This window comes from Melozone crissalis, unplaced genomic scaffold, assembly GCF_028551555.1.
Source record: "Melozone crissalis strain CALT ecotype California unplaced genomic scaffold, PUWL_Pcris_2 ptg000081l_1, whole genome shotgun sequence".
NCBI lineage: Eukaryota > Metazoa > Chordata > Aves > Passeriformes > Passerellidae > Melozone > Melozone crissalis.
This window is the reverse complement of record NW_026535858.1, coordinates 1,709,760-1,730,679: the sequence shown is the minus strand read 5'-3', so window position 1 is coordinate 1,730,679 and position 20,920 is coordinate 1,709,760. Positions and strand designations below refer to the sequence as shown.

At 42.4% G+C, this 20,920-nt stretch overlaps 1 protein-coding gene across 4 annotated transcripts in view; it reads left to right on the top strand.

Moving 5' to 3' along the window:
• Positions 1-18,085, top strand: part of PLCB4 (phospholipase C beta 4) — a 178,972-nt gene extending 160,887 nt beyond the window's left edge. For 3 of the 4 annotated variants that reach the window (XM_054290254.1, XM_054290252.1, XM_054290253.1), the window contains 6 exons: positions 4,852-5,027; positions 9,613-9,714; positions 10,830-10,887; positions 11,350-11,436; positions 13,482-13,518; positions 16,275-18,085. In XM_054290254.1, coding sequence (XP_054146229.1) covers positions 4,852-5,027; positions 9,613-9,714; positions 10,830-10,887; positions 11,350-11,436; positions 13,482-13,518; positions 16,275-16,363 — 549 coding nt within the window. In that variant the 3' untranslated portion in view covers positions 16,364-18,085. The remainder of the gene's footprint in view (positions 1-4,851; positions 5,028-9,612; positions 9,715-10,829; positions 10,888-11,349; positions 11,437-13,481; positions 13,519-16,274) is intronic. The other variant, XM_054290255.1, reaches the window with a different exon arrangement.
• The last annotated feature ends 2,835 nt before the right edge of the window (positions 18,086-20,920 follow it).

Below are 20,920 nucleotides of genomic sequence, written 5' to 3'. Positions count from 1 at the left end.
CCTGCTGTGTGCACTGGCTTCCTGTCCCTTGGGAAGGCTTCTCCAGGACAGCTTTGCAAGCTGGCCAGGCTGGAGGTGGCAGGGACACTAAGAGTCACCCATGGACACATCAGCTGGAGGGAGGGCAGCACTGGAGACTGCCCCCAGTAAAGGCTGAAACCTGTGAAACGAGTCAGACAAGAACAGAAAATACACACAAACACTGTCACATCTTTGGGGATAGAGCAAGTTAATTTTTATCTGGCCTTCTTTGAACTTTAATCTCTGGTTTTATTATTTCATGGAGAGAAGATCCTCATTTTCTAAACAAGGCTTGCTTTCTTGCTGCCCTCTCAGCTGTAGATGTGGCAAACACCCCAGGAACAAAACCTGAAGTATTCTCTTATCTCTCTATCTTCTTCCCCTATGAAAAGTCCAGAAGCTTTCCTTCAATAAAAGCAAATTTTAAGTTAAGTCAAAAAACAAAAAATTTAATTCCTCTCTTAGTGAAACAAACTCTGCTCTGAGGAGCACTGGCTCCCAATCATCCAGACATAAGTTCCAAAACTCATTTGAAATTACATTACACAAAAATCTATTTGCTCTAATCTCTCTCTCACCTGAATCACTCATAGTCTGGAGTTAGGTGTCATTTGTACACAAGGAACATCCAAATGTTCATTAATCTTCCAAATCCAATAAATGTGACTCATGTTCTCCCTTTCTACGAATATATTCAGTTTCTGAGCCCTGTTCCTTTCAAAATCCTGCTTTCAAAATGGTTCCCTTTAATTTAATCCATACCTGGAAAAAAAAGATTTATTTTTTTGTCCACTCCCATGTCAAGTTTGAGGATGACATTTTGAAAGGAGACTTAAATGTAAGATTTGAAATGTAAGACTTCAATATAAGACTTGAAATTTCAAGCTTCTGATTATTGGATAATTCCCAAAGAACTCCTCTGCAAGTCATCCCCCTCTGAGGATTCCTCTAATGATTTTCAATGTCCTGCTCACTGCAGTTCCATCAAAATTCTCCAGATTATTCACCAACCTCTTTTGTTTCACCTGCTATATGTGGCCCCTTGAATTATTCCTGGAGATCATTCAAAGTTTGCAAGCAACAGGTTGGCAAACAGTGCTCAAGACCGTAGGGAAATTAACTCTTATCTTAGATGAAGGTAGGTGCAATTAAATTAGATTAAATTCTGAGATGCTGAATGCATTACACTGATATACTGGGAGTTTGATTAATTAACAGTTGTTCAGCATTTCTCAGCATTTGGCCCACTAATTTTGATATATCAGATTCGAACATAATTCATCTTTAATTACAGCTCATGTCCTCCAGTACAGCTCTGTGCCTGCAGACACCTTGAGCACCAAAGAGACCTTTTCATCTCCAAAGATCCTCCTGTCATGAGCAAACATCCAGCCCGAGTTTGGCATAAAATATTGAAATGAAATCTGAATGTCCCAGCGTGTACTTCCCACACAATTAACCTAGCAAATGCAAATTACCCGCCTGCATTAGCAAAGTAGGTCCCAATATCAAGAGGGCAGAGGATGAAAAAGAAAAAAGGAAAGATTACTTCAAAGATCATTCCTGCTTGAACGTAGTGACTAAACAAACTTCTTGCATATATGCTGTGCAGAGGAAGGTTCCTTATCAGGACTTTAATTAGTCTCTTAGGCCCGGTGTAGGAACAGATGAAAGGACAGGCTCACAAACCCAGGCTGCAGAACAGGAAGGGGAGAAGGAAGCTAATGGTTGTTTTTCCTATCCTTTAGCACAAGCAACACTGCCTTAATAGCAGAAAGTAGGACAAGAGCACAGCCCAGTAAAAATTAAATAGTCATTTCAGCTATGCTGCTAATAAATTGGAGAAAAGCAGGGATGCTCTCTGAATTTACCACAGCTGGACTTTGAAGTGTATCACAGATCTGCAGCAGAACTGGATTTCAGATGATTTAATGGCAATGAGTTTTAAGTTATTTGGAATCTGAGTCAAATTGGATGTTTAAAGTCTTATAACTGGTGTTTGGCACATCCCTTGCATCCTTCTCACAGGTTATATCTTGCTGTACCTGAAATGAGACTTCTGCCTTGGTGGAGATGGAATAAAAGAAAGTTTCACATTTCAAGCTTCACAGGAAAGTTTGTTTTACAAGGAGGTGTACCTGCTTCTTAGACTGCCTGCTGCTTCTGGAATTAGCAGCACATCACAGCACATCTGTCCACAAACACAGGCAGGGTGTTCTTCTGATTATTTCCTCCTTCTTAGATTAAATACTTTATCTAAGTATTACCACACTGTCACTTTGCAGGGTTTGTCTTTGGGAACTGGATTCAATAATTCTATGAGATATGATGTGATCCTGGGGTATCAGTGTACCTGAGATTCAGAATTCCTGCCTTCAGGCTTCTCTGTGGTTTACAACATTCACCATTTAAAAGCAATTATCTCATTATTCATTTGCAATGAGCCCTTGAGTCTTTGTTCCTCTGTGTTTGTTCTGGCTTTGGAAACTCTCTACAATTAAGTCACAAAATACTCACTTCCACCATGCCTTTCACTATTTATTTCACAATTTATTTATTTTAGTTTATTGTCATGCTTCTCTTTTTGTGCAAAGTTCATTTTGCATTTTCTCTGCAGTGTAAGGAGGCCTTCATAAAAGCAAGCTCTTGTTTGTTTACTGAATGCCTGTGGTGGTGGTGAACACTCAGCCTCCTGCTGCCTGGGCCACATAGCAGCACTTGTCTTGTGGAAATATTGACAATTTCTGTGACTGTGGGAGTTTTCTGAGGGCACAGTCCCTTTGCTGCTGTGCTCCAAATTACACCCAGCATTTTGGACTGATCTACCTGCACCATTTTGAATTCAAATTGTGGATGGAGCTGATTCCATCTGGAAACTCTGTATTGAAAATAAATCAGAAATGTGTTTTCCTGAACCCTTCAGCCATGACTTTTAGCCCTCCTGAGTCCATCCTAGTCGCACTGGGGTTTGGTGAGCCAGATGAGGTCACTGTTGAGAGGAGATTCATACAGCCTAACTCGAGTGTCTTGGTGCTCGAGGCCCTGGAGATGTGAGAGGGGCATTTCCAGAGAGTGTGAGATTGATAAATCCTGCTTTAGAGCTGCCCACATTTTCCTATCAGCAGTACCAGGAGCGTGGGCTGAGCTTGGCCCAAACTGAAGTGCCTTAGGTGGTGCTGTGGGTGAGCTGGAGTGTCTGCCCCTCAACCTCTGAAAAACCCCTCTGAAAAGTTCATTTTTCTTCCTTCAAAACATCCAAGCATTTATTTGTACTCATTTAAAAACTGAATCCTCATGTTTTTCAGGCTCTGAAGGCAGTGCTGATGAGCACCTTATTAAAAACACTACTCCCACAAACTGCACCACATCCTTCATATCATTTCATGGCTGACAGGCTCTGGGCTTAGTTGTGCACTTCCTCACAAGCACAAAAAGAAGCATGGCTCATTTTGCTGGAGGCACACTGACTCTTAAGCACCCTGATCAATTGGGCTTGTGTTAGTCATACCAACTTCTGCCTCAAAAGGCTTTTGTTGTTTTCTGCAGAAAACTCCAGGTTGCTCTCCATCAGCTGCTTGTACCTGTTTTGGTATGAGACCACCATTTAGCTTTAATAGTTAAATGTAAATCTGGCTTTCAGGTAGTAGTAGTCATCCTGCTCTTTCCAGAATTACTCACTTCTTTATTTCATTAGATCCCTTCTTTATTGGGCAACACGAGCTTTAGGTGAGAGGCCCTTCAGAGGAGCCTCTCCAGGGCAGAATGGAGACTGGGGCTGATAAAATCTCCACTTTTTTCACCTTCACCACCCTGTGCAAGGCAATCTGTTCTTCATTATGCAAACCTCAGCTAAGATATTTAGCTGGGGTTTGCATAATTCTCTCACTTTCATTTTCTCACCATTCTCTCACTTTCTAAGCAAAATAGTGGCAATTTTTATTAAAAAGGATCGAGTTTGCTTTCATGGAAGATGACCCAGATGTCATTGGTTGTAGTTGAAATGATTACCTGAAGGTGGATTTATTGGGAGGCACATTTTGTATACCATTTATGGAGAAGTAGGATAGCGTGTCAAAATACCTAAAGATAATCATTAAAGGTGATTAAAACATATCTTTCTATTAGCTTCTTTTTGAAATCAATAAGCGCGAGATATTATAATAACAACTCTGGTGATTTAGGCTTCTTAATACTGTCTCTTGGGAACATTCCAAAACTTTAATCTCATTATTCTTGTGAGGCTTGGGAGATAAGCAAGAGAAGAATACTTGTCAGATTCCCTGCTGACTTAATGACTGTAAAACAAAGATAGGTAGCCCATCTTCAGATTCAGGTTGTACTAAATACAGGATTTCTCTGTAAATGCTCTGTGTTTGTGAAACTGTCTCCACAAAATCAAAGGCTATCTTTAGGCCCTCAGAGAAATCCTGCTCGCTAGGTTTTTCCATTGTTAAGTTCAGTACTTTCAATACATATATTTTTCTTGGCAACAAAAGCGTGAAGCTGTTTTATTATTCGCTTGATGTTAGGGATGGTATTAAAACAATGGTAATACAGTGAAGAGACTATTTATTCAGCCACTCTATTCAGGGCACTTTAGGTAGTAGTGTCTTAATAGCAGGGTTTGGTTTACAGCGTTTTTATACCCACCCAGTAGTGCCCTCAGTGGCTTTGCTATCTGTGAAGCAGCTTCATTTGTGCAACTTCATTTTTCACAATTTAGCTGTGTTCTTTAGAACCCGTTTTATGCTTGCCTCTGCATCGCCTTCAGCAGCAGGAGGAGTTGCTCTGTCTGGAGCCTCTAACAGGGCTGGTGTTACCTCCCTGCAGGTCAAAGAGATCGTGGCTCAGCACACCAAGGAGTGGTCCGAGATGATCAACACGCACAGCGCCGAGGAGCAGGAAATCCGCGACTTGCACTTGAACCAGCAGTGCGAACTGCTGAAGAAACTGCTCATTAACGCTCACGAACAGCAAACCCAGCAGCTGAAATTCTCCCATGACAGGTGAGCAGGGCAGCGCTGCCTGATAACGAGCGCTTGGTTTGGGTCTGCTCTGTGCAATGCTTTAGTTTTTGCATTGACAGCTCCAAAGGCGCTGGGTGAATGCAGGGTAGAAGTGGAAGAAGCAGCCATGCAAGGCTTAGGTAGTGTCCTGGTGAAAGACGTGTCTGCCAGGGAAGGCGGCAACCTCTCGGAATGGAAAATGTGACCCCCTTCCCGCCAAATTATTATAACTCTGAAATTACAGGGCTGTCAGGCAAAGGTGTGAGAAAAGGAGCAGTGGTTTTTTACTGTGTATAATAGGGCAAACAGACAGACAGACAGACAGACAGAGCAGCAGCCCCAGAGCAGAGCCCGGCCCCGGCCGCGGGCGCTTTCCCTGCGCTGCAGTTCCGGGCGCGGCCGCCAGGGGCGCTGCTGGCTGCCGGCCGGGCGGGGGCGCTGACCCCGCTCCAGCAGGGGGCGCCGCGGCTCGGCCGCGTCTCCCTCACGCAGCGATGGCGGCCGGGCAGCGACGGCGCTGAGGGGAACTGGAGCGGGGCTGGGAGGGCAGGGCCAGCGGGCCCAGAGGGACACGGGAGATGCAGCAGAAACTCTGCAGCTCCAGCAGGAGCCGGGATGTGGGGTTACAGGGCAGAGAAAACCCCCGGAGCAGGGGCAGAGGAACGGTGCGGCCTGGCTTCCGAACGTGGGCCCCTCAGAGCGCCTCCCTCAGAGCGGCTCCCTCAGACAGGCAAGGGACGCGGGGCCCCAGGTGTTCCCCTGAGGTGGTGAGGGTCCCTTCCAGTGAGGTTGGGCGTTAATAAGGTCCCAGTGCAAGAGCTGCTCTTAGGAGCAGAGCCTCGCTCGTGGTAGGAGAATATCATAGCAGGCAGAACCCCACAGTGGTGGCAGATTCTGCCCACAGCAACCGCAGCATCTCCCCCTCGATCCCACCAGCCAGAGGAGCTGAGCCCAGCCTCAGCCCCAGCCAAAATTTCCCACTACCTCTGCCCTCCAGAAGAAAGCCCCTCAGCTAGGAGAGTACATCTGCATCCTTCCCCCACCTTGGCCATTTATTTTGTTTCTCTGAGGTACCCGGTCATTATCGTCTCTTAGCAACAAATGGGACAAAATTCCCTGAGAGAAAGAAAAAAAAAAGGAAAATTCTAACCTCCAACAGGTAGATGTAGGAATGGGCTTCTTAGCTGATTTAGATCATCTGAACCTCCTTAAAGGCGGCAGGGATGATGAAGCATTTGTAGTTTGCACTGACTTTACCCAGGAACTTCAATTTGGAGGCTGGAAACCGAGAAGTAGAAAATACAGAAATATCCTTTGGAGTTGCTGTCAGCTGGGGACTCGTGTTTATAGCACTGCTGGCTGTAAGAAAGATCCATGAGAAGTGAGGTAAAAAGGGGCTGCAGCATAAGCTACATTAGACTGATGTGTTATCTTCATACAATATCTTGCTATAATCACACAGAGGACACTACATGACGCTAATGCTTTTGTAATTAACCATCCTGCCTATTTGAAATCAAATAAATGCACGTTATAGTCACAGTGCTAAAAATCATGGTAAGTAGAGGAAAAATTTTTTATTCTGTGTTCTCTTATCCAAAGCATTCTAAAAATGTATGGACATGAAATATGTGTGTACACAAAATACATATATTCATATGTAGATTTGTATGTAATTGTCTTCAGCACCTTTCACATAAAAATCAGGGGGGGAAAGAAATGAAACAAATCACATTTGAAGAAGGAATTGGAATGATTTTTAAAATTCCTGAGCAAAAAGCAGCGTGTCTCTGCATCAGAGAGAACACATGCTGGGAGCTGCAAGCTTCCCATCCAGCAGAGAATTGTCCCAGCAAAAGGCTTGTACTGAGCTCATCTTTATGTTAATCTCTCTGCTAACCCATCTCTTCAAGCTGTCCTGCAAAACATACCCAGTCAAATAGCAAGTCCACAAACTGTTAAATTATTATACAAATTCATCATTCAAAAACTATTAGCCAGAGGAAGGTGCAGCCCTTGGTTCTGTACCTCTAAGTCATGTTTGGTGGCATCAGCCCAGGAAATCACATCACTTTCTTTTTTTCTTGAGTCTTTTTTTCCATCCTGTTTGAAAGTCATCAGAATGCTTGGAAGATTATTGACTAATATATGGTCTGTAAAAGTAATTTTTTTGTTTTCTTTTCCATACATAATTCCATGTTCTCTTAACTTTGGTAGAAACTATTATTTCAACCTACCAGTATATATACACTAAGGCAAAACTTAGATTTTTAAAAAAGCTTTTTTCTCATTGTTTAATCTTTGGGTTTAGAATTTCTGTACCTCTATGTTGTTTAAGCATCCCTCTATTATTTCTTGTATATGATTCTTATATTCTTAGCCTGGATTTCGCTTTCTTATTAGAAATCATTTGTGTTCAGTCCATGTGTTGCTCTGTGTTTAAAAGCACTAAGAACCACATCTGATAATTTGCATCCATATAAATATCAAGAAGCCTCTTTGTTCAGCTGTCCCAGGAGCAACAACCTTCAATATTCTTTCTGCTTTATTCATTGCAATGTAGTGTGTTTCTGCTTATTTGGGAATTATGTGCAGACAGGGGACTTTGCTGGTAAAAACAAATTTAAGACTGTGTCTGAATCTATGAATATTTCAGAAGAATTTGGACTGTGAAATATTGAGATGTGAATAATAATGCCCCAGAGGGGCATCACTGGACAATTTGTGAACTTTTCCATGTAATGTATTGTGTGTAGGAGGACATGTCCGTATCTCTGGAGGCCAGGAGACAGTCCAGGTCTGTCCCCAGGAGCAGGGGGATCTGTGAGGGCAGCGTGGGGGCAGAGCAGGCTCTCAGCAGGCTGTGCTCACCACTTCCCTCTCTCTGAGCTGCCTAATCAGCTGGAGAGCACAGCAGAGGCCACAGGCCTGGAGCAGAGATCAATAATCTCAAATGATGCCTGCTGTAGGAAAGGTGCTTTCCCTCCCTGGCAGCACAAAAAGCAATTTCTGTCTGTGCTTTGGGCTCATTTAAAAACAAAGCAGAAGGCAGCAGATACTGCTCAAAACCTGAAGCGTATTGAGCTGCAGGGGTGCTGAGCCTGCCTCCCCAGACTGAGTTCCCTTGGCTGGTCTGGAGGTGGGGATCCTGCAGCAGGTCTGCAGCTGGGGACATGAGGCTGGTACTCACAAGCGTTATGTACTCCAGATAAAATAACCTGAGAGAGAGAGAGAGAGAGAGAGAAATTGTGTGGTGGTTTTTTTTTATTAGAAGAAGAGATTTCTATTTATTCAAACAATACTGGTGTCAGAAAATGACATGTTAATGCACTTTGATGTCATCTAAATAAATATATAAATTCCAAGGATAGACTGTCATGCTGAAAGGTAAGTATCCCTTCAAAAGACATGTTTGTATAAATTTCAGAGGTGCAGTCACTATGACTCAGTAGGGAATCAGCAGCTAAATCTTGCACTGCCACATTTTTCAGAATCCTTTTTTCTTTTCTTTACCATCCTGGCTTATCCTCTTCTTCCAGTTGCAGGAATCACCACTGCCTGTGGGAGGAGAGTGTTTTTGCTGGAGACAGCGTGATGTGTTGGCCCTGTCAGCCACCTCCATGGCCAATGCCTCATTTCTAAATCATCAGTGATGCACAGTAGTCCTCTAATCCTCTTAACTTATTCCACTCTCAACTTGTATCTGATGCAAACAGGCTAAGTCACTTTGAACACCTACACTGACTTTTTTCATATCCTTCAGCACAATCAAAATAAATCAAAATAAATTATTTCAGCACTCCTCTTAAGACAGTGTGTTTGAAAATCACTTCCATTTCAGTTAGGAAAATAAAAGCTTTCATTTGAAGACAGGATTGTTGGAGTGAAATATGTTTTCAACACATCATTTTTTTAGAACCCAGACTAATTTTTGCTGTGATATCACTGCTTGTAAATCTGTGTCCAGGAAATGTTCAACTTTATGAACTCTTGGAGGGAAAAGAAAAAAAAAAGGCACCACAGTTCTTTAATAAAAATTTTTTAAAATTTTTTTTTCATAGGAAGGGCTGAAAGGTTCACTGAGCCAGTAGGAGAAACCAAACACAAGCCTGCCCATGGCCTAAACCCCTTTTTTCAGGCCCACAGGCCCAAAGTAGAATTTTAAAAGGAAGAGTGTCAGCTCATACCACAACTAGCAAACATTATTACTGTTGATACTGCTGTTACCTTCTGAGTGCAGGATTAGTACATTTTTAGGCAGTTGTAAAAGACAAATTGCATTTTTTATAGTAGCTTGTACTAGGACAACTCATATAATAGGGAGAAAAGAGAATATTTTGTACCGTTTTACAATACTCAAAGTGTGAAAATGCTTTGAACTCATCTTTCCAACTGTATTCTCTGGAATAAATGGAGATTTCTGGTTTCCTGCTCAAACTGTGTAAGTTCTACCCAAAGGGAATTTTAGTGTTGTTTGTTCCTTCCTCTTCCTTAATACTTCAAGGGAAAAGTAACCCCAGTGTAGAGGAACCCAACCTCACAAGATTGCACCTCAGGCATTAATTAGTGTGTTTGCTTTGCCCAGGGAAAGCAAGGAGATGCGTGCCAACCAGGCTAAAATATCCATGGAGAACAGCAAAGCCATCAGCCAAGACAAATCCATCAAAAACAAAGCTGAGCGGGAGAGGTGAGTGTCCCTTCCTGACAAGGGAAAGATGCTGCCAGAGGCTGACAGGGGAAGCTGTGGATTAATTCCATTAAAACCATGCTTTTATGGATGGAAATGAAGGTCAAAAGATTGTGCTGGATAAAGTTTTAGATGACCCTTTTAGGAAAAAATGGTGATTTTCTCATATTTATCCTTTTAGTAATTCTAATACTCAATACTTCAAGAGCATTGTATTTTTTTGCTTTTTCAGTGAGATGAGGGCCTGACTGAGAAGGGAGTAAAAGCAGAACCTACACAATGATGTCTTACAAGCCTCTGGGGTTTCCCCTTCACTTTGGCCTTGCCATCTGGCTCGTCCTTTCCTTTTTTACATCCCTCCCTGGCACTGGGCTATTTTGGTGCCACAGCCTGAGCCAAGTCCCCTGAGTGCTGCACACCCCAGCTCATGAGCAGGAGGAGCTGTCAGAGCCCTCAGTAACCATTTGCTTGTTGTGTCAGACCTCACTAATGACTCCCAGGGAAATCTGCTCCCAGATCTGAAAGCAGTTCTGGTTTGTGGGCTGAATCAACTGTTTGAACTATTTCTGTTCTCTGTCGTGGCAGAAATCCTAGGCAGAGATACTTGAGTTAATTTATGTAACTATTAATGGCATATTTATATTTTTGCATAAATAGCAGCTTTAAGAAGCTTGCAGTATTGATAAGTGTAACTTCACTTATGATCACTGAATGATTTTTTCTATTTCCACTCTTAAGACACATAGCACTTTTTTTTTACCAAAACTGACAACAGACTGCAGCAAGGGATGCACAAATTAACTAATTAACTAAACTGCACAAATTAACTAATTAACTAAACAATTTTATTTTTTTTAAGTTTTGACCACCACTCTTGAGTAAGGAAGAAGCAAACTTCATTCACAGCAGTCGAGCCTTCAATCATACTGCCAATATACTTGGAAATCTGTTAAGTGCAAAGTTCTGAACCAGAGGAGTGTACAATTTGCCATTAGTCCCACCTGGTACAGATAATCAGAAAATAAAATACACCTGAAGACTTTGTGATTCAGTTGCAGCTTTTGGGTTTATTTTTTTCCAATGTTCTTCATGGAGAACATTTTCATTTTTTTCAGGCGAGTCAGAGAACTGAACAGCAGCAACACAAAAAAGTTCCTGGAAGAGAGAAAAAGGGTAACTATAACCTTGAAAGTCACTGGGCACTGCTTCTGGATGTTCTTTTTCATTCCTCTGTTGAGAGAGTGAAAAAGATCCTCATTCTGTGTTGAGAATCCAGCTCTGGTTGATTTTTGTCTTTGCTTTGTTGCACATACTAGTAGAATAAAAGATCTGACATCTATACAAGACAAAGCTATTTTGAATTAACAGAATTACTGGCCATTCCTGTGTGTTTGCCAAGTCTATGTATTATGTGCAATATGTATAATATGTATCTATTAATTCTATCTATTAATTAATAATAGAATAATATTAAGCTTTTATTAAGTTTGGGTGATACAGTAGGCCTTCTGCGATGTTTTATGCTGCCTAAATGGGACAAGACAGCGTGCATGTGTGTATCTTTCAAGCAGGCTTTTATTTTACTTGTTAATAATGTGTTATGTTCTCCCTCCCATTATTTTCTCTCAATCACAGCTGGCAATGAAGCAGTCAAAGGAAATGGATCAGTTGAAAAAAGTTCAACTTGAGCACTTAGAAGTCTTGGAGAAGCAGAATGAGCAGGTACCTTGTTTTAAAGGCTTAGGAGAAAAGCAAGTTAGAGAAAACAGTAACCAGAGTCAGGCTGAGTAGAATCCCTCTGAATGTAAGTCCTTACTAAACTGGGCACTTTTTCCTGGTCACTGCCTACTTTGGGAGTCAGAATGAAGAGGTGACTTCAATGATGATGCAGCAGCAGGTTTGTTTCAGCTGAGCCTGTGGGAGCTGAGCTGCTCAGCCAGAGTGCCCTTTCAGCTGTTCAGCCACACTGATACTCCTTAGCCAGATATGACAGTCATTAAGGACCCAGCATATCCATTTTAATTACTCCCCAGAAGTAACTCAAGCAAGTCGGTTTACTTCATTTTGGAACTTACATTTCTAGTACTGATTGAAAAATCAGAGGAGGAATGTGCCCAGAGAGTCTCTGAACTGCGAGAGACAGTGAGTTTGGACTGAATTCTAGAGATGTACAGTAGCATGGGGAGTTTTATCTGTACTAGTACACCCTTTCCTAATTAAAATACCTTATTATTTTCTGCTAGTTTATAAGCTCCTTTTTTTTTTTTAATTGAAAAACTACTTGGCAAGGAAAGAGAAATTCTAATCTTATTTCTGGTGGAAGCAATGCTACGTTCTGAGCAGTTCCCCTGCTGAAAGGTTGAGCCAGAGGAGCTGGAATAATTGCATGGACTTGCAGTACTGCACTTAAAAATGTAAACTGCAAGGGGAATGTACCCAGCAGTTCAGTGAGGTGGGAGAGAAGGGGGGCATTTAATACTCACTACTGTTAAGGGTACTATGTACTCACTTCTTATTTGGTAAATGTTCAGAACTTGAACTCTCTGGAAGACACCATAGTACAAATTAAAGCCATCTTGCAGAGAGATAGGGAAGGGAATAGAACAGGCAAATCAGGTATTTCCAGTGTCAGGAGAGAGCCCCACAGCTGCAGCCTGGTGACTTGCAGGGGGGACAGCACTCGGAGATCTCAGGTGGCTGCCAGCACCGAGCCCCAGCCAGCAGGGCTCTGCTGGTCACTGCACCTCCTGCTGGGTGACAGCCACCATCCCACCCTGCTCCCTCACAGGGCTGCTGTAGGTGCCATCTCCAACAGCCAGCACGAGTGGATCTGGCTGTCAGTCTGCTCCTGAGCAGCATCTAAAGGCAGGGAGGCAGCACCTGGGGAGGCAGTGCCTGGGGCAGATGTTTGGGTCATGGCAGATCTGTAGTGTCACTGTGATAGCTGCCCAAAAAGTGATGGTCTTGATCCAGAGCTATGGTGTTATCACTTCTTTCTTTCCATCGGCTTCAGAGAGCTTTGGATCAATTTTTTAAGATACATAAGGAGAGGAGAGAATGATTCTGATTGTGCTTTTGACCATAATGTGATAACCATGTTCTGTGTGAGGGAGCTGGGATCAGTGTGAGTCACTGAGGGGTCACCTCTTGGAGCAGTTAGAGACATCCTCACCTGGGCTTACAGCTCTGCAGCTGAGGGGTAGCAGCAGCCTTCGTGAGCTTGCTCATTTGCCATTTAAGTCAGATAAATCATCAGTTATTAAATGGAATAAGCTCCTCTGTGTGCTGGTTATCACTCCTGTGTGGGCTTGTGGGGGCCTTCACCACAGGGGTTGTCCTTAACAGCTTTTTAACTCACTCTAATTTGATCCATCAGGGCATATCTTTCCATATGCGCTGTTTGGACCATTTCCTTGTAGCCCCAAAAGTGCACCAATGCACCCCCCAGCTGGCTCTGGTATCACTGTTATAGACACTGATGTATGGAAGTTAGTTGGATCCTGGGGGTGTTTGTTTAATGTGGATTTTGAAACACTTTTTTTTCCTGATCGAACAAGGCAAGAAAATTTTCATACAAATATACAATGGAGAAAAGTAGAATTATGGGTGGAAACAGCCTTCAGTACAAAATGTTGTAAATTTAAATTTGTTTTGTTTTATGTATGTTTTTCTTGCATTAATTTTTCAATCTCACTTCAGTTTTCATTCATTTAATTTGCTTCTTGTTGTATTACTCGATTTTGACATTTTTATTTTTGTACAAACAGCTTTTGAAATCCTGTCATGCAGTGTCTCAAACACAAGGTAGGATGGACGTATAATAAGCAAACTATTATTTCAGTGTGCTTTCCTTCTAAATTAAATCATTATCATTGGAGCCCTCCTTGTAAATGCAACCATTGGGAAGTGCCATTGACACAGTGAGCACATTGCTAATCTTGTTTGCACACAGATATTTGAGCCTGACACAACATTAGCAGTATTTGTGCTTTAGCATCTGAAATGCAGATGAATATGAACAGTGATGTGCAGAGGAAATATTTAGAGATTAACTTGTGCATTAGCTGCTGTTACTGGAAGATCTGCTTAGAGTTCTAAATTGTGTCTGTGAGAGTGTCTGTTGATCTAAGGAAAGTACTTCAGTGTTAGCACACATATGATTAACTGCTAATGCTGATAGTCAGACAAAGGGTATCCACATATCTCAGTATGGTAATAAAATAAGTAATTCCACTCTAGGAATAGCCAAATATAGAATAGATGGCTGGAAATAGCTTCCTAGTGTCTGTGGAAGAGCACTTTAAAATTCACTTCAAATTCCAACATGTTACAAGCTCTGGCAATTACACTTTACGATGCGGCTGTGCTGCTGTGGCTTCCTAAATAATTGTTACTCCAAGAAATCCCTGTAACCCCTGTGTTTCCAAGGGAAGGAGCTGCACTGGGCTGGAACATCCCCGTGTGCAGCACTGCCTGATCTGAATCACTCCCTTGAACTGATAACATCTTGCACTACTGACAGCACCTACTGTAACAACATTCATTTATGGACACATAATAATGAAAAAACTCTCATTAGGCTAGGGAAAAAAATAAAGGTATATTTTTTTACTGTATGTGTTTCCTAGCTGGTGTGAGATCTCAGTAGAGAGCGCCCTGAAAGCAGAGTCCCTTGGCTGCCCCGACTTCATTGATCTAGTGTAGGTTCTAGAGCCTTGTCCTGTTGGGCTGGGTTCCCATTGGAATGCACTCTCTGGCCCAGCCTCTGAGCAGCACAAACGAGATCCTGCTCCTTTGCTAGATGCTAATGTGGTCTTTGAAGCCAGGTTCTCTAAAAGAATTCCATAGACAGTACGCTGGGACACAGAATATTTATAGGACACTGTGTGCCTGTAGTCAAGTCACAAGCCTGAAACGTGAAATGTGTGAGTCACTGAGAATAAAACTCTGTGTTTTGTTCTGTTTGGATGTTTCATCTCACACACAGACAAAATCCAGCCAACATTTCAGAAGAGGTTGTCCATATTGATTTATTTGTTATGTTTCCATATTTTCATGTTAAAATTATTTCTTCATTACTTTCAAGCTTTTTAAGTCATTTAAATGGAGACTGTCACTTAATTTTTAATCATATTTATGATGGTTGCTTTGCTGTTATCATAATTACTTTTTTCCCCAAGAAGATGATAAGGATGATTAAGCAAGTGCAGGGCTAGATTTTTCAAGAAGGCAGGTATGTCACATCTGCATAAATCCACATTTACCTCAAAAAGGAATAGAGGTGCACCCTCATTACGCTAGACCTACATCTGCCCATTTTCACCTATGCAAATGTGTGTTTGCACATCCAGAATAGGTGACTCCTTAAGTAGCAGCCTGTATAGCAAAGTTCCCTGGCTAAGCAACTTTTACAACTTCTGGGGCAATATAGTTTAAATAAATCAAGTCCTCTAAGCATTTTTCCCTGCAGGATGGATAATACAGCAGTTACACCAAAAAAAAATAGTGCTTGGCCTGTCTCTTCCTAAAACTTGTCCTAATGCTCATGAGTTTAATTGTATAGATAGGTTAGATTGCCCTCAGGGTCAGTTTGTTCAGGGTCCTTGGGGTATGGATTTAAATAACTTCCCAGATTGAGAACTCCCAGGGAAAATGGAGATGCTGACTCTCAGTTCCTTGAAACTGCAGAGTTTCAAACCAAAACACGATAACAGGAGGAGAGAATGTTGCTCTGTGTGCATCTGAGAGAGAGAGGAAGGGAGTTTAAAAAGTGCCCTTTGAGAGGGGATTCCCAGGCCAGTCACCATTTACACACAGAGCTTTAACTCTGCCTGCAGAGCCCAAGGCAGGCAGAGTTTATCCTGAGGTCTGGCATGTATTCATTGCTGGATTTTGCATGATGCATTTGGATACAGTTTCAGGTGGATCCAGGGTGTGTAATCCCATGTAGCACATAGCAGTGCTCTAATCCTGAGGTGAAAAACATCCTCTCTAATCATAAGGATCTCCAGGTCAGAGAAAAAAATTATTTTTAAAAAATATACTATTTTTTTAAAATACACTATTTAAAAAAAATACTACTTAAAAATCTTGCCTACAGCAAGAGAGATGTTACACTGATGGGTTTTTGTCTTTCCTTGTCTTTATGAAAGAAACAAGTCCAGATCATGGATGAATTTCAGGCGTTAACACATTGCAGTACTCTCACAACAGCAGTAAGAATACATTCTTGGACATTTCCTATCTGGAAAAAAAATTGTCATCTGCCTGACTTCTTCCCCAAAACTGGGGTTCTGCATTTTATCACACACTTCTTTAGAAAGTCAACCCATAACTCCCAGAATAGAATAAAAAAATATTTCCTAAGAATTTGTAGATATAAGTATTACATCCAATTTTGAAAACAGTGACTTGGGGTGGGGGGACAAGGGGTGTAAAAATAATGTTATATATCTCTTCAGTGTGCTTTGCCTGTGTTTCACTCACACACTCATGTGAAGCGTGCTTCATTGGGAGCAAAAGGTCTAATGCAACACTTCATGGGTTATTTTGGATTGCAGGCAAAGGAGATGCAGCAGATGGTGAAGCTGGAAGCAGAGATGGATCGCAGGCCAGCAACAGTGGTTTAAAGCCTCAACAAGCAAATTGAAGTTGGAGAGCACAGCATCCTTAAAATGAGAGCAAAATTCAGAATAACATTGCTGAGGTTGAATAGTGGGCTTTTGGTTTGTTATGTTTTTGGCAGGGGTTTGTTTTGGGTTTTTGTTCTTAATATGTCAAGGGTAGCTACGGACCACCAAGTCTTAAGGTTTGCATTGTTTCTTTTTTAACACTGGGCACTGAATTTCCTTTGTGGGATTTCCATGAGAATTTCCTTTGTTCAGAAAACCCCGACCCGAAGATGAAGAGAGCTTTTTAAACCCCATCCTGTTTTCCTTTCTGTATCTCGCCAGGCACCTTGCCTGCATCAGAATCCCAGGATCAGAGCCTCAAAACACGGGAGATACCTTTAACATCATCTCAGATGGCAGCAAAGCTGTAGCTCGAGTGGTGTAATTTCCCATTTGCGTTCCCATGTGTGCTGTGCTGTGCAGAAGCCCCACGCTGCCAGACCCCGCCAGGCCACACCTTGTCAGATGCTCCACACTGATGTTCCCTGAGCCCACTGAACGGGACCTTATGCCAAGTAATAATTAGGACAGTAAGGAGTTGAGTTTGATTTGAAATGATATTTAAATGGGTTTTTTTCAGGCAGCAGGCAGTGGAAAGGTAACTGAGTATATTCAAAAGTACAGCGTGTACACAGTCATCGGCCAAATTCATGGGCTGCAGCAGTAACTTGACAGGGTATTTCTGCAGCCTAACGATGTCATTCACAAGTGCCATATCAACTCTAGCAATTCTGAGGGGAGCCAGTATCCTGTAGAAGTCACTGCAGTGGATAACCTGAGGGAAATACAGTGTATTCGTGCCAAAACTGATCAGTGCTCTAAGGAATTACGTATTAGGCACTTTAAGAAAAGTTTACATCCTACATTGCTTGTATAGAAATTGCATTTTGATCCTGTTGTTGCAGATCCCGGATACTACAGTTCATTGTAACTTAAAAGATTGTTTAAATGGCTTTTGGCAAAAAAGTTTGTAACTGTGAAAATGTAAAAAGTATTTATACACTTGGGAAACACAACATTGTAGAAAATCACATACATGTTGCTACGTGATAAAATTAGTCAACAGAAATGCTAAGAGTATGTTTGCATGTGATACAAATGCTACTAAGGCTGTCATGCCTACTATATGACCACAGTCATGCTACTAGCTGGTAAATACTGAGTAAATGTATGGCACAGAATATTGTTTGATTAATTACAAAGACTTTTAGCATTACAAGGTCTCTATATATATGTGTGTATATTAATTACGTGGGCATTCTTGATACTTGTAGTAAAAGAGAAGTACATAACTAATTTAATTTTACACAGAAGTATTTATGCAGATTTTCAGAATTTCATATCAGGAATAACCTTTTTATGTCCATTAGATATAAAAACGATTTGCTAATGTGTTAATTTGCATGTTTCCAGAGCTTGCTGTAGTTATATTGCAAAACAATGCATGTAAGCATTCGGCTTGGAAATTGTCCATGCTGCCAATTCAAAGATGACCGCATGGAAAACTGGTAGTTTAGAACAAATCAGATTTCTGATTTCAATGTACTAAGCACCAATTACTTTGTTGTATATGCTTGTACAAACAAATTCTACATATTCCTATAAACAAAATAAATGAAGAGAGATAATTATGTTATTGTCAGTCCTGAGATGAAACTTTCAACTTCTCTAATAAAAACCTTAAAAATGCAAATCCTTTAGCTTTGACTGCAGTGAATTGCAGGGTGGTGGTGTTATTAATTGCAGATTTTTAGCAAGTTGTATTTCCTGTAAAAATGTGCATAGTGTAAATATATTTCTATCACAGTTTATTTAGTCAAAGGAGTCTTTTTTTTTTTTTTAAATTTTATAAAAGTGATAGAAGCATTGTGCAGCACTAGAGAACTGCCCCAGTGGAGTGCAGCAGCATAACCTGGAAATGCAGCAACCCGAGTGCAGTGTAGCAGCAACTGAGACAGAGGTCAGTGAATCTTTAGGTGTTTAAAGCAGGGTTTGAGCAGACTTGGGATGGGCATTCAGAATTCCCATTCTGATGCCACGGCCTGGGAAGGTAGCTCCTGGTCCTTTATAATGTTTTAAAAGACGAGTACTGAGAGCCACTCTCCAAACCTGGCTTAAGTGCTGGCTGGAGCTTGAAGCAGAAGTGTTTGCAGAGCATGCTGGACAGGATTTTTATGATGATTTTTCTTTAATTAAAAATGTCCTCTAAAACACAGCTGGTGGAGACAGTGCTGTGAGCTGGAATTGTACACTGTTGCCTACTGCAGTGGTTTTAGCCTGTAAGGAGGAGCAAATGACAGACCAGGTATGGAGAGAACTGGATGGTGAAGCATCTTAAGCTCATGTAGAGCCTGGCTGGAAAGCCCTGCTAAAGAAACCACTGGGAATGGAGGGCACGTCCCTGAGAAGATCAAACCTGCCTATTTAATTCCTTGGTGAGCATCCCATCCCCTCAGGGGAAAACACAGGTTTTGGAAGGACAGAAAATACTGTCCAGAGCCCCTGTCTGAGCCTGTGCTCCCTGCTCAGCCAGCAGCGAGCCATCCATCAATTCAGACAGGAAAATGGGCTTCTGTGGAACTGCCGAGCAGGAGAGCTCAGCTGCAGCCTCAGCTCCCCACACTGATACCTATTTCATCCACTGACAATTTAGCATAAAATGCAGGCAGTAATTTGAAATTAAGTGATGAATTTTGTCAGCTAAGTGTTTTGAAATACTGTTTAAGCAGTATTTGATTCAAAAATTATTTGAAGTTTGGCTGCTAATGTAATGAGGTGAAAATTTCCATTGAGATGAAATAAGCTAATCAATTTGAACATTGATACTGAGTTAAAGCAGTTTAAAATGTCATTCCCTGCCGGGGTGATAGATTCCACTTCAGTGAAATTTCATGGAGGGTAGTGGCAGATTTTCCCTCTCCGAATCACTTCAGATAAATTCAGCTCAGCTGTGCTGGGGAGGGTCATGACACCTAGGCAGCCTGCTATTCTTTCACCTGCAGGAATTTGGGGGTTGTCGTTAACCTGATTGCTTTCAGGTGGGGGCCTATTTAACCCCCTGTACCACCTGCATGCAGTTAAGAAATCACCCCAAATCACCCTCAGGTGCTTCCTGTGAAACCAGCTGCAAGTGGTAAATGCTGATTGGACCTAAAGCCCTGTTCCTGCTGGCTGTGGCACTAGTGGTCCCAGCACTGCAGCTTGGCTGTCCCCGTGCTGTGTGCTCCCTTCCAGCAGGCTGGTAAGAGCTGTTAGGTCTGGTATTTGGGGGCAGCAAGGGGGATTCAGCCTTCAGAGACGCCCCGGTGGCCTCCAGAGCCGGGGGTAAGGGCAGGTGGCAGAGTGGTTTCAGGGGACCTGGTCTGGGACCATGAACTGTCCCTGGTCACAGCATTTCAGGGTGGCTGGTGCTGCACTGGCTCGCTTGGGTGAGACCCTCCTGCTCTGTGTTTTGGGGGTTTCTCAGTGCTGGGAAGTCTTAGGCCTTTCCCTTTTATTTGCCCCAGAGAGCAGGATGAAGGCTGCTCTGCAGGCTGGAAGAGGCAATTGTCCCTGGAGCTGAAGGCTTTGTTGTGCTGTGCAGCTGGGGGAGCACAGTTCTGGGCTGGGGGGCAGCCTTGCCCCTGCATCCAGCACAGCTGCTCTCTCCCAGCTGCTCCCTGGACCCTCCTGCACAGGCTGGATGCAGGGGCAGCTGCTCAGAATCATGTATTTTGGGCATTATAATCTACCTAGGATCTTCAAAAAGGCTGGAAATTAAATAGTGGAGAAGAAAAGGAAATAAAGGGCAGTCAAACACTACCTTCAGCTCATCAGTGTAGGACCTGAGGAAGCCAGGCACTAAAATCATCACAGAAGTACAGCCTGTTACAGTCAAAGGTTCTATTTTCTACAAGATTAATTTTTTTCCCTTTATATAGTCCCCTTAAATAATTATCCATAGGCTAATCCTGTGCCACAACTGACACAGGTCTGACTGTCACAGGTATTTGGGGGTGTGTGGGAATGGCTTTTCATCATGAAGTAGGAGAGAGAGAGAAGGAAATGGTCAGAATATATTTAATATGTACAGAAAGCATAAAAGGAAATTTCAACACTGTAGTTTAAAAAAAAAAGTTCCTTCAGTATCAGTTTTTTTTTTTTTAAAAGCCATTTCCCAGCAAGAAAGCTCCTCTCTGCAAGTGTGTGCCCTGGCAGAGAAAGGGCAGCTGCCCACAATCAAAACTCACCTTGGATGGCAATGTCTTGGACGGTTTCCTCCAGATGCCTTTTCCTGAACTAGAAATGGGAATTGGTAGTGAATCCAGTAACGCTATCACTCCAGATGGCTGCTGTCCCTATGGCTTTTTACCGAAAAACCATCGTCAGTGTAGGGCCCTTCGTCCCCGCTGCTCCTGGGACTGGTGTCGCTGTAAATCGTAAATATTTGGATGTGCTCCTGGCGCCGGGGCGAGAGTGGCAGCGCGTTAAAGCTCAAAAAAAAAGTCCCTGTGCGAGGGGGCAGAAATATTTCAAGGTGGCATCAGCCGGGCAAG